The sequence below is a fragment of the Pogoniulus pusillus genome, unplaced genomic scaffold, assembly GCF_015220805.1.
Source record: "Pogoniulus pusillus isolate bPogPus1 unplaced genomic scaffold, bPogPus1.pri S76, whole genome shotgun sequence".
Classification (NCBI taxonomy): Eukaryota; Metazoa; Chordata; class Aves; order Piciformes; family Lybiidae; genus Pogoniulus; species Pogoniulus pusillus.
In genome coordinates this window covers 24,030-39,668 of record NW_026974538.1, presented here as the reverse complement: position 1 = coordinate 39,668, position 15,639 = coordinate 24,030, and the positions used below count along the sequence as shown (strand labels likewise).

The window sequence follows — 15,639 nt, the reverse complement described above, 5'->3', positions numbered from 1 at the left end:
GGCTCCGAAGGCAAACGGGTGCCAAGCTCCCTGCTGTGCCACGAGGGTCCTGGGAAGCGCTGGGGAGCCCCCACCCGAACACTCTCTCCCCCCCCGCGACTCCAAGGCCCCAGCGGTGGTTCGGGGCCCAGCACCATCTGGATGCTGCCTCTCTGCTGACCTCTTCCCACTTCCCACTTCAGGGGACACATCCTCCCAGCTCCCCTCATCCCACCCCTAGAACTCTGCTGCCTCAACCCAATTCCAGTGCCACCAGTTGGTGGTGGCTTCCCAGTGGGCCTCCGACGCCCCCCGACTCAATAATCCACTGAGTAAAACCGAACTCCCCTCCCTGGCTCTCCCACTCCCCTCCCACACTCTCTTTAGTCCCAGCCCAGTTCCTCCCCAGTCTCTCCCAGTTCTCTCACTCCTCCCCAGTCCTCTTAGTCCCCCCTTGTCCCTTCCAGTCCTTCCCAGTCCCCTCCAGTTCCCTCCCTTCTTCTCAAGTCCACTCTTAGTCCCCAGCTGCCCCAGTCCCTCCCAGTCTTTTCCACACCCCTCCCAGTCGCCCCCAGTTCCCCCTCCAGTTCCTCCCAGCCCCGCCCAGTCCCTCCTAGTGCCCCCCCAGTCCTTTCTCAGTCCTTCCCCGGCCCCTCCAGTTCCTCCCAGCCCTCCCCAGTCCCTCCTCGTGCCTCCCCAATTCCTCCCAGTCCCTTTCGGTTCCGGCGCCCCCTGGTGGCTCTAGGCGGTCGGTGCCAGCCCCCGGACGGGATCTCTGCTGTCCCCTAGTGGCGGCGCCTGGCACAGCTGCCCCCAACTGTCTCCCAAACAGTGTCCCCAACTCTGTCCTGTCCCCAGCAGTGCCCTGTTCTATCCCCAGCAGTGTCTCCAACCTTGTCCTGTCCCGACTCTGTCTCTAGCAGTGTCCTATCCTGTCCCCAACTCTGTCCTCAATAGGGTCTCTAGGTCTGGCCCTGTCATCACCCCAGTCCTTTCACACCCCGCAGAGTGTCCCCAGCCCTGTCTTTATCTCAGCTTTCTCCTGTACTCGACCCTGTCCTGTCCGTGTCTTGTCCCCAACAGTGTCCCCAACTCTCTCCTGCCCAAAACCCTGTCCCTGTCTCCTGTCCTGACCCCAACTCTGTCCCTGTGCTCCAGCCAGTCCTTTCCTGCCCCCAGCAATGTCCCCAGTCCTTGCTCCTTGTCCTCATTCCCAGCCCTATTCTGTCCCCAACCCTGTTCCTGTCCCTGCCTGTCAACACAGGGGTGCAGGACAGGGAACCAGTATGGGGGTAAACAGGGAGAGGAGAATGGGGACACTGGAATGAAGAATGGGTGTGCTGAGACCAGTCTGGGGGGGACTGGGGACACTGAAATGCGTGCTGGGGGCACTAGGGTGCATTTGGGGGCATTGGAAAGGAGTTGGGGGGCACTGGGATGTGTGTGGGTGCACTGGGATGGGTTTGGGGGCACTGGAAAGGATTTGAAGGGCACTGGGATGGAGGCAGCCCCCGCCTCGGGCACCCCCCTCGGGTCCCAGCGGCCTCCAGGCGACTCCCGACAATTTGGGGTTGAAAGCCACAGAAATGTGGCTGGCGCGCACCGAGCCCCGCCCAGAGAGGGGACAGGGCCGGAGGCGAGGGGGGGGCTAGGGATATCCTGGGATATTTTAGGGGAAGGGGTGAAAAGGGGGACCCGAAGCACCTCGGGCACTGCAGCTTGGCTGGGGGGGTCCCAGTGCGTCGAGGGAGGTCTCAGGATTGGGAGGATCCTAGGATACTATGGGAGGAGGGGCTGGCAGTTGAGGGGGGGGTCCCAACAAGCCATGGGGGGGTCCCAGGGGCATGGAGAGGAGATGGTAGAGCCTGGGTGGTCCCAGGACACAGTGGTGGGGAGGGGTCCTCAGGTCCCAGGAGAACTGGAGGGAGGATGTCCATGGCAGATGGGGAGGGGAGGGTCACAAAACAGCATTTAGGGGGACTTGGGGGGGGCCTCAAGGACCACAGTCAGAGCAGCTGGGACACGACGACTCAGGACATTGAGGAGAGGGGTCCCAGTAAGGGGAGGAGGAACTGGGGGACACCCAAATCGCCACTGGGGGGGGGTTCCCCTTGGGTGGCTGGAGAGGCCGGGGAGGTGGCTAAGGTCCCGAAGTGCCACCCTCGCCACCACCGCTCTGATGTGGCCTCGGTACCACAGTGCAATGAGAGCCACGTGTTGGGGGGGCACAGATGGGGGACAGACGGGAGGGGGGCGTCCGCCTTGATATTTTAGGGTCCCCTCCTGCCACCTCGGGATCTGTCCTGTCACTCTGGGGGGGTCTGTCCCTGTGCCCCCTCCTCCCCCCATCCCTCCCTACCCTCCAGGTCCAACTCTGCTCCCCTCTCCTCTGCCCCCGAGTCCATTTTTGACCCCCCTTGGTCCATTCTTCCCTCACCAGGGTCTGTCCTGTCACCCTGAGGGGCTGTCCCTGTCCCCCCTGCCCCACGTCACTCCGTGCCCCACCCCCCGTCCGTCTTTGCCACCCCCCAGTTCGTCTCTGCCCCCTCCCGGATCCATTCTTGCCCCCTCCCTCTCGGGTCCCTCCCTGCTCCCAATTGGGTCTATCCCTGCCCCTCCCCGGGTCCCTCTTTGTCACCCCTGGATCTTTCCTGTCACCCCGGGGGGACTGTCCCTCTCTGTCTGTGTCGCCCCCTCCCGGATCTCTACCTCCCCAGGTCCATCTCTGCGCCCCCCAGCCCCGATCCATCCTTGCCCCTCCCCTGGGTCCCTCCTTGCCCCCTCCGCCCCCCGTCCCCGACTCTGTCCCTGTGTCCCCGTCCCCACCCCGCGCTCACCGCAGTTATTTCCAGCCCGCCCGGGGAGGGGATAATTAGAGACTGGAAGGAAACGCCGCGGGCGTGGGCACTGCCCGGCCCCGGGGCAACCTCTGCTCCTGGCTTCCCCGGACCCCCGCCCACGGACCCCCCAGCTCCAGCCAGCTCCTTTCAAGTCCCCCTTGGCTTTTGGGGTGTCCAACCCCTCCAGACACCCCCCCCCCCCAGCCCCTTGGCCCCCGCCGGACCTCCCCAGCCCCATAGAGCCCCCCAGCCCCTCCAGCCCCTCCCCCAGCCCCAGAGACCCTCTCAACCCCAAAGTCTACAGTCCCCCCAGCCGCTCACTCCTCCCCTCCCCAATGAAAGGCTGAACATGGGGTGCTGCTTCCCTGCCACACATGAGTGCGGGGGTCTCACTGTGCGGGGCGGGGGGGGGCTGCTGCTATTCAACTCCTCTCCCCCCTCCCCCCCCAAAAGCCACCGTGTCCCCCCCTGCTGTCCCCCCCGCCCCGCGGGTGCTGGCACTCGGTGCCCGGCGCACCCACAGAGCCTATTTCGGGGCCTCTGACCGCAAGAGAAACATCCGGGGGGGGCGGGAGGGGGGCATCTCGAGAGACGAAGGAGGAGGAGGAGGGGACACACACACACGTAAGGCACAGACGGGGCGGGGGTGGGACGTGTGGGCCACCGCTGCCAGGCTAGGGCGGGCATGGGGCACCTCTGGGGTGTGTCCCCCTGGCGGAGGGGCTGTTTTGGCGGGGGGGTGAGGAGGGTTTGGTGTCACTGGGGACACTGCGGGGGGGGTGTGTGAGGGGACACCGGAGTGGACGACACTGGGGGGGAGGGGCTTGAGGAGGTCGGGAGTGGGGAGGGTACCACATTCCCGCTGCTCCCTATTCTGGATGCCCCCTCTCCCCACCAATTCCCATCTCCAGTGCTCCCGGTCGCCCTTCCCAGTACCCCCAGTGCCCCATTCCCAGTGCTGCCTGTCCCAAGTCTTGGTATTCCCAGTGCTCTCCTTTCCCAGTGCTCCCAGTCCCCATTCCCAGTGCTCTCCTTTCCCAGTGCTCCCAGTCGTCGTTCCCAGTGCTATCCATTTCCCGGAGCTGCCCGTCCTCAGCACTCCCAGTCTCTGCTCTCAGTGCCCGCGGTCCCCATTCCCAGTGCTGCCCGTTCCCAGTGCCCCCAGTCCCTGTTCCCAGTGCCCCCCGGCACAGACGGAAGCCATCGCTGGGCTGTTCGTTTGCCCGTTCCCAGTGCCCCCAGTCCCTGTTCCCAGTGCCCCCCGGCACAGACGGAAGCCATCGCTGGGCTGTTCCTTTGCCTGTTGCAGTGCCCCCACCCCAGCTGCCTCCAACCGCGAGAGTTCACGGTCACAGATGGGTGGGGGTCCCCAGCCCCTAGGGACAGGGACATCCTGGGTCTGGCATGGGGATGAGACCCCCCAGAACTCGTGTCAGGGGGTTAAGACCCCTCAGATTCATGCCAGGGAGGCTGAGACTCCCCTAAATTCATGTCATGGGGGATGAGCTGGCCTGACAGCTGAGGGGAATGAATCAGAAGAGGTGGGAAGGGAGGAGGAATGGAGGTAAGAGTGGAGGGAGGGAGAGAGGGTGGAAGGAAGGCTGGAGAGAGAGGGAGGGATGGTGGAAAGGATGGAGGGAGAGGAATGAGGGAAGGGAAGAAGAGATGGAAGGAGGAGTGGGTGGAAGGAGGGAAAGAGAGATGGAGGGAAGGAAATAGGAAGGAGGAGTAGAAGGGGGGAAGGAGAAGGACAGGAGGGAGAAGGGTGGAGGAGTGGAGGGAGAGATGTAAGGAGGAAAGGATGGAAATGGGAAGAGGGAATAGAAGGAGGGAGAGGGACAGGAAGGAGAGAGGGATGGAAGGACAGAGGGACAGAATGAGGGATGGAGGAAGGAGTGGAGGAAGGGAAGAAGGGATGAAGAGATGGAGGAAGGGTGGAAGGAGGGATGGAGAGAGGGAAGGAGATGGGAAAGGGGAAGGGAAGAGGGAGAAGGACAGGAGGGAAATAGGGATGGAAGGAGGGAGGGAGAGATGGAGGGAGAAAGGGATGAGAGGGAAGGAAGAAGGGAGAGGGAGGGAGGGATGGAAGGAGGGGAGGAAGGAATGAGGTCCAGAGAGTGGCTGGAGGCTGGCAGGGGAGATCCAGAGGAGCTGCCGGCAGGACCCCTCCACACTTTGTTCCCCCCCCGCCGGGCTATAAATACCCAAGAACCATGGCCCCGAGCGTGGCCCTGGGGCCCGTGGGTAACCGCGGGGTTCAGCCCCGCCCTGTCATCAACCTTCCCCCAGCTCCCCTCGGTGGGGACCACCAAGCTCTGAAATGTCCCAGGGAACCGGGGGGGGGGGTGTGTGTGTGTGTGTCTCTGCCACCCCAACCCCCAATTCACACTCCCATGCCAAGGGGCACCCAAGCATTTGGGGCACGGGGTGGGAGGTCCCAAAACCCTTGTGGACACTCCTGCCCCCCCTAAAATACACCACTCCACCCCCCACCCCCCATGGCTTGCCCCCTCCCTTTTGGGCTGAGGAAGAGGAAGGGCTCGGAGCAGTCGTCCTAGTTTGCTCCCAGTTTGTGGGTAGTGCAAAGCCCAGCAAAAGGGGGGGCGGGGGGGGGGGGGGGGTGTGTGGGGTGTGCGGCGGTTGTGGCCTTCGGCCGCGGCGCCGGCGGCTCCGGAGTGGAAAACCCTGAGTCAGGGCTGGGAAAGGGCCCCGCTGATTGCCGGGGGAGCAAGGAGGGGGAGAGGGGGAAAGGGGACAGCGACAAGGACGAAAAAAAAAGGATGTGTGTGTGGAAATGGGGGCACAAAAAGGGGGAAAAGGAAAAAGGAGTTGAAATAATGCCCCTGCCCCCAGCCCTGGTGCCCTCTGAGCATCCCTTGTGCCCAGTTCTGCACCACACGTGCCCAGAACCAAGGCTATCCCCATCCCTCTCTTCCTCTGTCCCCATCCCTGCTCTCCCTCTGTCTCCTTCCCTCTCTCCCTCTGTCCCCATCCCTCTCTCCCTCTGTCCCCTTTCCTCTCTTCCTCTGTCCCCATCCTTGTTCTCCCTGTCCCCATCCCTCTCTCCCTCTGTCCCCTTCCTTCTCTCCCTCCATCCCCATCCCTCTCTCCCTCTGTCCCTTTTCCTCTCTTCCTCTGTCCCCATCTCTTCTCTCCCTCTGTCCCAGCCCTGCTGCCCCTGTCCCCAGCCCTGCTCCATCCCCAGCCCACCATGACTCCTGTCACCATCCCAGGTCCCCCAACCCCATTCCTGATACCTCCAGCTGCAGCCTTGGTCTCCTCCATCTCCACCCCTGCTCCATCCCCATCCCATCCTTGTCCCCAGTCCCCTCTGTCCCCATCCTGGGTCCAATTCTGTCCCAGGCTCTGCTGAGTGCCCATCCCTGCTACCTGCAAGTCCATCCTGTCTCCTTCCTTGTCCCCATCCCTATCCTGTCCCAGTTTCCACCTCTTGTTCCCCCATCCCAGACCCTCATCCCTGCCTCGTTCCCCCTGGCACCAGAATGGGTTGGTTTTGCCCCAAAGACCCAGGGTGGTGCAGGTCTCCCCCACCCCATGCACTTTCCTTCCATGTCCCTTTGCCCTCCCCAGACCTCTCTTCTTCTTTTGCCCATTTCTTTCACAGCACTTTCCCCATTCCTCCCCTTTGCCATCCCTTTCCCCCTGTCCCCTTCCCATCCCTTTCTCCCTGTCTCCTGCCCAGTCCTTCCTTCTCCCTTCCTCTTCCTCTCCCCTTTTCTTCCCCACCCTCTTCTCCCCTCTTTCCCCCTTTTACCTTCCTGTCAGTGTCTCTCTCTGCACTTCCTTGCCCTTCCCCGCTCCTTTCCCCTTCCCTCTTCCTGCACCCTTCTACCCCTTTTTCCCTATCCCTTTCCCTGGCCTTCAGCCTCCTCCTCCCTTCACAACTTTTTCTCCCTTTCTCTTTCTCTTTGATTTCTCTTTCCTTTCTTTTTTCCCCTTCCCATTTCTTCTCCCTTTTCACTCCTGATTTATTTTTCTTTTTTCTTTTTCCTCCCTTTTCCTTCCTTTCTCCTTTTCTCACTTTCTCTTTGCATTCTTCTTTCACATTTTTATTTCCTCCTTTTCTTCCTTATTTCTTTCCTTCTTGAAATTCCTTGTTCCTTTTGCTCCAACTCTTTTCCTCCTTCTCCTCCTTTCCCCTTGTATTCTTTCCCCTTTTTCCCCTTTTCCTTTTTCCTTTCCCCTTTCCCCCCCTTTCCCCCTTTCACTATTTCCCTCTTTTCCCCTTTCCTTCTTTCCCCTTTTTCCTTCCCCTTTTCTCTTTCCTTACTTTTCCCTTTCCTGCTTTTCCTTCTTTCCTTTCCCCCTTTCCCTATTTTCCCCTGTCCCTCTTTTCCTCCTTTTCCTCTTTCAACCTTTTCTTTTTCCCTTTCCCTTTCCCCTTCCCCTTCCCCTTCCCCTTCCCCTTCCCCTTCCCCTTCCCCTTCCCCTTCCCCTGCTCCCGCCCCTGCCCTTGCCCCTTCCCCCCTCCCTCTGCCCTCCCTTCCCCCGACCTTCCCCCCTACCCCCCCCAGCGAGGGGCGGTTCGGGGCAGGGCTCCCGGCCCCGGTCCCGGCCCGGCCCAGCCCCGCCGCAGCGACACAGAGGGGCGGGAGGCGGCGGAGCTCCCTGCTCCCTCCCTCCGACACCGAGCCCCTGGACCCCCGACACCGGCATCCCCAGGACCCTATTGCATCGAGCCCCTGGACCCTCGGCACGGGCACCCCGGACCCCCCCCCCCCCAGGATCCCCCGGCGCAAGCATCCACGCGGCCGGTACCACCTTGGCATCCCCGGACCCGCGGAACCCCGGAGCGCGGTGAGGAGCTCCCGGGAGCAGGGATCCCTCGGGATGGCAACACAGCCCGGGATAGAGAGCCCGGGACGCGAGAGCCTTTCGGGATGCGGGAGTCCCTCGGGACATGGATCCCTTGTCATGGAGACACTCCCCGAAACAGGGAACCCTCGGGAATGGGGCCACCCACTCGGGACACGGATCCCTCGTGGAAAGGGAGAACCCCCCCGGGACAGGGATCGCTGCTCGGAGCGGGGGGGCACCTCCATACCCCTGGGATACGAAACCCTCTCGGGATTCAAATCCCTTCCCCCCGGGACAGGGACCCTGGAATATGAGGGCTGTCAGGATGGGGCATAGGGGGTGGGGGTGGTGTTTCTCCCAGCCTGTGGGACAGGAATCCTTTGGGATTTAGGACTCTGCAGGATCAGGGGAATCCACCGCCACCCCCCCGCACGACCCCCCCGGCCCTGGAATATGAGATACCCTTCCATGATGGAGGATCCCCTGGGGACAGGAACCCCCACACCGGGGGCAGAACCCCACCCCCTCCGAGTCAGGAAGAGTCCTTTGTGACATGGGACCCCCCCCACTCGGGACTGGGCCATCCCTCAGCCCATGGCCGCAGGCCGGGGGGGTTGTTTGATGGCTCTGGAGGGGGAGGATTTTTAGCCCCTGGGCTTTGCGACTGGTTCTAGACTACTGTGTCCCCTCCCTGGCCCCACCCTGCCACCGCTGCCACCATCACACTGGGCACCAGAACTCAGTGCAGGGTCCCTGTGGCACTGCTGGGGTACTGAGTCTTGGGTGCTGGCAGGAGGGGGCTGGGGTGGATGGGACCGTGGGGACACTGGGGACACATCTGCCCCCAGGGCTGTGGCATCCCAGACTTGGCATTGGAGATGCCTCTGTGCCCACTGCCACTGTACCCTGGATCTGGAACCGGCAACACCTCTGTGCCTACTGCTACTCTACCCTGGATCTGGCACTGGGGACATGTCTGTGCCCAGGAGCCTGGCATCCCTTAGGGACACCTCTGTCCCCAGAGCCATCCATGGTGACAAGGCCACGTCTGCCCCTGGCACAAAGCCACCCTGAGACACTGTCACCAGAGGCCACCACAGTCCTTGGGAGCCACGGGGACCTGATCCTGCCTGTCGCTGTCTCTCTGCCCACAGGGGACACACACTGATGCCCTCCACCCTAGCAGGACCTGTGCCCTGCTGTCCCTGGGCAGGGGGCACAAGGATGTGGGGACAGTGGCCAGTGCCAGCTCCACCCTGAAATCTCCCCTGGGTGGGGACAGCTTCACCGTGAGAGCAGGGGAAGCCAGGAGCAGGGAGCTGGCGTGGCCTGGAGGCTCAGGGGCCAGAGGCTGGGGGTGGCACAGTGGCCTGGGGGGTACTGGGGGCAGGAGCTTCGGGTGGCAGCACAAAGAGGACAAGGGATGGCATTTGGGGACCTGAGGTTGGGGACAAGGGCCTGGGGACAGAGCTGGAGTCTGGGGACCTGGCATCAGAGACTTAGGGGACAGGGGGCAAGAGCTGAGGTCTGGGGACAAGGGACCGGGGACTTGGGGGACAGGGATTGGGGTCTGGGGACCTGGGATCAGGGACTTGGGGGACAGGGGGCAACGGATTGGGGACTTCAGGGATATGGGATTGGGATCTGGGGAGGAGGGACTGGAGACCAAGGACTAGGGGCAAGGAGACAGCAACTGGGGACCAGAAACTGGGGACCAAGAACCATGATAGGGAAGTGGGAACTGGAAACCAAGGACTGGGTATGGAAGACTGTGGATAAGGAGACTGGGAACTGGGGACCAGGAACTGGGAATTGGGAATTGAGGAGCAGATGCTGGAGATCAGGGAAAAGGGGTGGGAAGCTGGGAGCCAGGAACTGGGCTCTGGAGATCTGGGGATAAGGAACTGGAAACTGGGGAATGGGAGCTGGAAACTGGGATTCGCAGACTGGGTATTGAGTACCAGGAACTGGGTACTGGAGATAAGGGACAAGGAACTAGGAACTGAGAACTGAGTACTGGGAACTCAGAACTGGAAACAGAGAACTGGGAACTGGGAATTTGGAACTGGAGGCTAAGAATTGAGAACTGGAAACTGGCAACTGCAGACTGGGAATATGGGACTGGGAATTGGGAATAGAGATCTTGAAACTGGGAACTGGGGACTGGAGACTGGGAATTCTGGAAACAGAATTGAGAACTGGAAAATGGGATTTTGGGACTGGAAACTGGGAATTTGGGACTGGGAATAGGGAGCTGGCAACTGGGAATTGAGGACTGGGAGTAGGGAACTGGGGACTAGGACTGTAGACTGAGACTAGGAGAGATGAAAACTGGGAATTTGGGACTGGAACCTGAGACCTCCACACCTCCAGAGCAGGACCTGAACCCATCCCCACTTTATGTGGCCTCTCTGGATGAGGGGGGGAGGCCCTGACCCTCCCCGACCCTCCCTTCCACCCCCTCCCCCCCGGCACTGTTGCGCTGAGCTGCGCTGCTGCCATCCTCAGCCCACATCTCTCTGGGCGCTGCTGGCTCCCGCTCCCGGCTTCCCGTCGGGATGGGAGCTGATTTATGGGATGTTGACACTATTTTCAGCGTGGCCCACGTTAGGCACTCGCCCTGGTTTTAATTACCGGCGGCAGGGCAGCGTTCCCGGGGCACAGGGCCTGGCCCTTGTTATCCTTGGAAAACCGGGAGCGGGGCTGCGGCCGCCGTAAAAATAGGAGCAATAAACCGCGGGGATTAAAAAGAGAGGGGAGGGGGGAGGGAGAGGATGGAGGGAGCCGAAGAAAGGGGGGGTGGGGGGGGAAGAAGGGAAAAAAAGGTGGAAAAACGGGTAAAGGGAGAGAGGAAAAATTAAGAGGATGAGGAAGCGGGAAAAGGGAGGGAGGGAATGGTAGAAGAAGGAGAAGGAGAAGGAGGAGGGGGAAGAGAAGGTGGAGGAGGAGGAGAAGGAGGATGAGGAGGAGGAGGAAGAGGAGGAGGAGGAGAAGGAGGAGAAGGGGGAAGAGAGAAATAAGTTGGAAAAATGGGCAAAAGGAGAGGGGAAAAGTATGAGGATGGGGGAGGGGGATAGAGGAGAGAGGAGAAATGAGATAAGGATAAGGAGGTGTGTGGGGGTGTTGGATGCAGTTTGTGCTACCCATGGCAGCTGAAAGCCATGGAGGGAAGAAAAGGGTAGGAAGTGGCACCCCCCGGAGGTGGGGGGAGGGAGTGGAGGGGGGAGGATAGGGGAGACGACCATGGAGTAATTTGATTAGAAAGGGAGAAGGAACAGGGATTAGGAGCAGAGGGGGAAGGGAGGAGGCCAAGGAATAGTGGGGGGAGGTCAAGGGGGTGGGAAGGGGCTGCTTCCCCCCCCCCCCCGCTTCCGCTCTCCGCTCCCACAACCCTGTTATGAGCCCTTGGAGAAGTGCCCAAGAGGGTCTGAAGGTGTTTTTGGGGTGGTCTCAGCTTGGAGGGGAGAAGAGGCACAGAGGAGTAGGGAAGGGTGGGTGAGGTGGGTGCGTGCCCTGTTGGATGCCCCATTGGAGTAGGTGACCCCCTGCAATGGGTGCTCCGTGGTGCTTGACACCCCCAAAACTGGGTGCCCTACTGCACTGGGTGCCCTATGGTGCGTGACACCCCCAAAACTGGGTGCCCCATTGCCCTGGGTGCCCCCCCAGCACTGCTTACCCTCTTGCCCTGGGCCCCATCCAGCCCTTGGTGCCCCCCCCCCCAGCACCCTAACACCCATCTCCCTCTTCCCACAGGCTACCGGGCACCATGACCCCGTGCCCCCACTGACGTCTCCAGCACCACCTCGAAGTGCTGCCACCCGTCGTGTCCATCCATCACCACTGCTACCGCCATGGGTGACTCCTACACTGCCGCCTTCCCCAGCACCCCGGGGCTGCTGTCCCCCTCTGCCAACCCCCAGGCATCGCCCGGCCCCTATGGCCCCGACTATGGCCCCTTCGGCCACCCCTTCCCAGCGCCCACCGGTGCCCAGGAGGTGCTGGGCGGCCCCGTGGTGGTGACAGCCAAGGGGCACCCCCCGGGCGACTGCCTGCCGGGGGTTTACCCTTCCTTGGAGATGCCTCACCCTTATGGCTCCTGGTACAAGGGTGGCATCAGCGGGGGGTTGCCAGGGAGCTCGGGACCTGCAGCCCCCTCCTGGTGGGACGTGCACCCCAACGGGGGGTGGCTGGGGGGGCCGCCGGGCAGCGAGGGACTGCAGGGCTCCTTGCAAGCTCAACCCACCCTCAGCCCCCCTCTCCCCGCTTACGGCTCCGACTTCGCCTCTCTCAACCCCTCCCCTTACACCGGCAACCCTGTGGTGCCACCCTCTGCCCCGAAACCCACTCCCGGAACCGCCGACACCCCTAAAGGTCCCCGCGGGGGTTCTTTGGGTGGGGGTCGCCCTGCTTGCGATTGTCCTAACTGCCAAGAATTGGAGCGTTTAGGAGGGGGCGCGGGAGGGGTCGGATCCGGCGGCGGATCCCGGAGGAAAGCTGTTCACAGCTGCCACATCCCGGGCTGCGGGAAGGTATACGGCAAAGCCTCGCACCTGAAAGCCCACCTGAGGTGGCACACCGGGGAGAGACCTTTCGTCTGCAATTGGCTCTTCTGCGGCAAACGCTTCACCCGCAGCGACGAGCTGGAGCGCCACGTCCGCACCCACACCCGCGAGAAGAAGTTCACCTGTCTGCTCTGCAGCAAACGCTTCACCCGTAGCGACCACCTCAGCAAGCACCAGAAAACCCACGCCGAAAGCGGGGCCGGGGGGATTGGTCCCCCGAACCCCGTTAAAAGCATTCCCGGTAACAGCGGAGGAGGCAGCGGAGGAGGAGAGCAGCAGCAGCCGCAGCCGGCGCCGTCGGAGGCATCCCCGCATCGACCCCCGCCGGCGTCGCCCGGCAAAGAGGCTGCGAGTCCGGAGACCGGAGGCTTGCTGGAGATTTAGAGCGTGGGCTTGTTGGCTTTTTTTTGTGGGGGAGGTATTTATTATTGGGGTTCTGACCCCGGCCCCCCAAAGTCCAACATCCCCCTTTAAAACCTCTCCCCCCACCATAATCCCACATCTCCTCCAAACCTGGGACCCAACACCAGAGCTTTGGTGGAGACCTAAAACTTTATCCTCCATCCTCCCCCTCCAGGGGTATTTATTATCGGGGTTCTTCCCCCCCCTTCCCCAAAATCTTATGCCCCACTCCCTCTAAACGCCCCCCATCACCTCCCCCACACCCAAGCAGAGTTCACCCCCCAAATCGGTGCTTTGTTACATCTCTAAACCTTCAGCCTCCCTTCTCCTCCCACTTCCTCCGGGGGTATTTATTAAGGGGATGCTGCACCCCCCCCCCCCCCCCCAATCCCCTCCACATACCTCCCCCAAACCCAACCCCTTGTTCCCTCCCAACCCCTCCCCTCCATCAACTCTTCATTAACAACTGTAATTTATGCCTTAAATTATGGGGGGGTCCTTCTCTGAGTACCCTGCGGAGTGTCAAAGTGAGCCCCCCTCTTCTTCCCCCCCGTGTGTGTCTGCTCCCCCCCTGCATAACGCTCAGGGACCAGGTTCAGTCTTTTCCCTCCAGCCTCGCTAGGGGTAATGGAATGGGGACCCCCTCCCCCTCAACTCCACCCCCACCCCGGGCTGTGACCCCCCTCCTCAAAATAAAATTGAAGCAATGAAGGGGTTGAGATTGAAGCTGGGACAACCCCCCCACATCCTCCCCCCAGGAAATGAAGGCAATGAAGGGGTTGAGAGTGGAGCAGGGACCCTACCCCCACCCTCTGCCACCAGCCAGGCTGAGGCCAGGGGCAGGTTTGTTACAACCATGGATAGGCTCTGCCTGCTGCTGCTGTGACTCCTGGGGTGGGGTCTCTGTGTCCTCCCTTGAGGTCCTGTCACCTCCTTGGGGTCAGTGTCACCTGCCTGGGGTCACTGTCACCTCCTTGGGGTCATTGTGTCACCTCCTTGAGGTCACTGTGCCGCCCCTGTACGGTCTCCTTGTCCTCCCTTGGGGTCCCTGTGTCAGCCCCTTGGGGGTCAGTGTCACCTGTATGGGGTCACTGTGTCACCTCCTTGGGAGTCACTGTCACTTCCCTGGGATCACTGTGTCACCCCAAGGCATCACTGTGTCCTCCTTTGTTTGGGACACCCTAGGGCCACTCTGGCTCTGCCACCTTGGTCCTTGTGTTTTCACAGCCTGGTACTGCTGCTTTCTTGTGACCTCACATCCCTCTGCCTCCTTGTCCCCATGTCCCCAGGATGCTGCTGCCCTACACCCTTGTGTCCTCATAGCCCCATGTCCTTGTGTCTCCATGTCCCTGTGTCTCCACAGCCCCGTGGTGCTGGGTCCATTTGTCCCCTGTCCCAATGTCTCCCCGTTCCATGTACCCATATACTGCTGTCCTCACATCTCCGTGATCCTTATGGTCCCATGGCCATCTGACCCTGTGTCCCCAGAACCCCATGTCCCCCATCCCTTTGTCCCCACATTCCTCTCTCCCTCCCCCCCATCCCTGTCCCAGTCTCCACCCTGTCCCCACACCACTCCTGAGGACCTATCAGGACCTTTCCACCCACCCACGGCAGCATCCCCCCTCCCCACGTCTCCAACCCCTCAGGGACACCCCCGCACCCCTATGGGCACATCCCTGCCTGTGCATCAGCATCCCCTAACCACACCACCATGCCCGGGGCAGGAGACAGGGGGTGGGGGGCACATGGCAGCTCGTGGGCACGTGGCAAGGCCAAGTGTGACTGAGCACACACCAATTTTGGGCTCTGGGGGTTGGCAGGGACTCCAAAACCGCCCCCATCCTCAGTGCCCACTCCCGGCCCTCTGCCAACCTTTTGATGGCCCCAACCCCAAAAACCACGGAAAAAGGCAAAGGGAGGCAGAAACAGATCCTGAGGCAGCGCCCAGCTGGGGAGGGATGATGTTGGCACCCCCCTGCTCCACACAAGGACAGGGACAGCAGCGGGTCCCTTGTGCCAGCGTGGTTGTGCCACCTAAAGCCAATTCGTGCCAGCACTGGGTCGAGTCTCGGTTGGTCACAGCTCTATCTTTGACCCCTAGGGGGGTTGGGGGACAGCACGCAGAGGAGGGGACACTGAGGCACAGTGTCAACGTGGGGGGGACATGCTCTGGTGCTAGCACCAGACAGAGGATGCCAGAGCATAGCTCTGGGGGGGAGGAGGGGAGGAAGTGGGGGGCGGTACTGGGGTGCCACTTCTCCCTGTGTTCCCCCCCGAGACAGATTCGTTATTCTGGGGAGCTGGCGGGGTGGGTGTCGCCAGTCGTATCCCCCCGCCCCTCAGCCCTGCTCGCCGTGGGTGGGCTGGTGCCAAGCAGCGTATCCAAGAAGCCTCTCCCAGAGCCAAACCTCGACCCTGGGGGCGGCCACCGAAGGTCTCGACCGCTCGGAGCCTTCCTCTAACCGCGCAGCCCAAATTCCATCCAACAATTCCAACCCCCCCTCCATCAAGGAGACAACCTCCCCCCCCCCTCCCAAATTTGGCACCGCAAACATTTTCCTCCCCACAGCTCGGGGGAGAGGGCGGGGGGAAAGATGCCTTTTTTTTTTTTGAGGGGGGGGTCCAAAGCCACCGGCTCCTGCTTCTGCGGTGGCTCCGATGTCGGCGGCGCCGGCGCAACCCAGCTGGTAAGTGGGGGAGGAATGCAGAGCCCCCCCCCGCACCCCCACATCCCACATCCCGATCCCAATCCTTTCTCCTCCCCCTCCTCCCTTCCCTTTCTCTCTTTTCCAGCCGCTGCCTTCACTCCATGTCCTGAAAAAAGACTCAAAAAGCTTCTGCGGCCACTGGGGAAAACAAAGATAAAGGGAACTGGAGTCGGGAGGGGGCACTGGGGGCACCGGGAGACAGCCAGGGTGGGGGCTGGGATGGACTAAGGGAGAGGGGTGTCAGCTGCAGGTCTGCTTCAGTGAGGTGTGGGTACTCGTGGGGCAAGATCCAGGCACTCACAGGATTAGGGATGGGGTGTGTGATAC

The 15,639-nt window shown here is 61.9% G+C and overlaps 1 protein-coding gene across 1 annotated transcript; it reads left to right on the top strand.

Moving 5' to 3' along the window:
- The first annotated feature begins 11,488 nt into the window (after nt 1-11,488).
- On the top strand, nt 11,489-13,262 carry SP7 (Sp7 transcription factor). Its single transcript, XM_064141007.1, has 2 exons — nt 11,489-12,424; nt 12,479-13,262. The coding sequence occupies exons 1-2, from the start codon at nt 11,489-11,491 to the stop codon at nt 12,581-12,583; spliced, it is 1,041 nt and encodes a 346-aa protein (XP_063997077.1). The 3' UTR covers nt 12,584-13,262.
- Nucleotides 13,263-15,639: the final 2,377 nt, after the last annotated feature.

What these genes read in the sequence shown, in the direction of transcription:
- SP7 (XM_064141007.1), top strand. Translation starts at nt 11,489, where the DNA reads ATGGGTGACTCCTACACTGCCGCCTTCCCCAGCACCCCGGGGCTGCTG. An exon ending in GGATTGGTCCCCCGAACCCC is followed by an intron (nt 12,425 to 12,478) that starts GTTAAAAGCATT and finishes GGAGAGCAGCAG; the next exon opens with CAGCCGCAGCCGGCGCCGTC.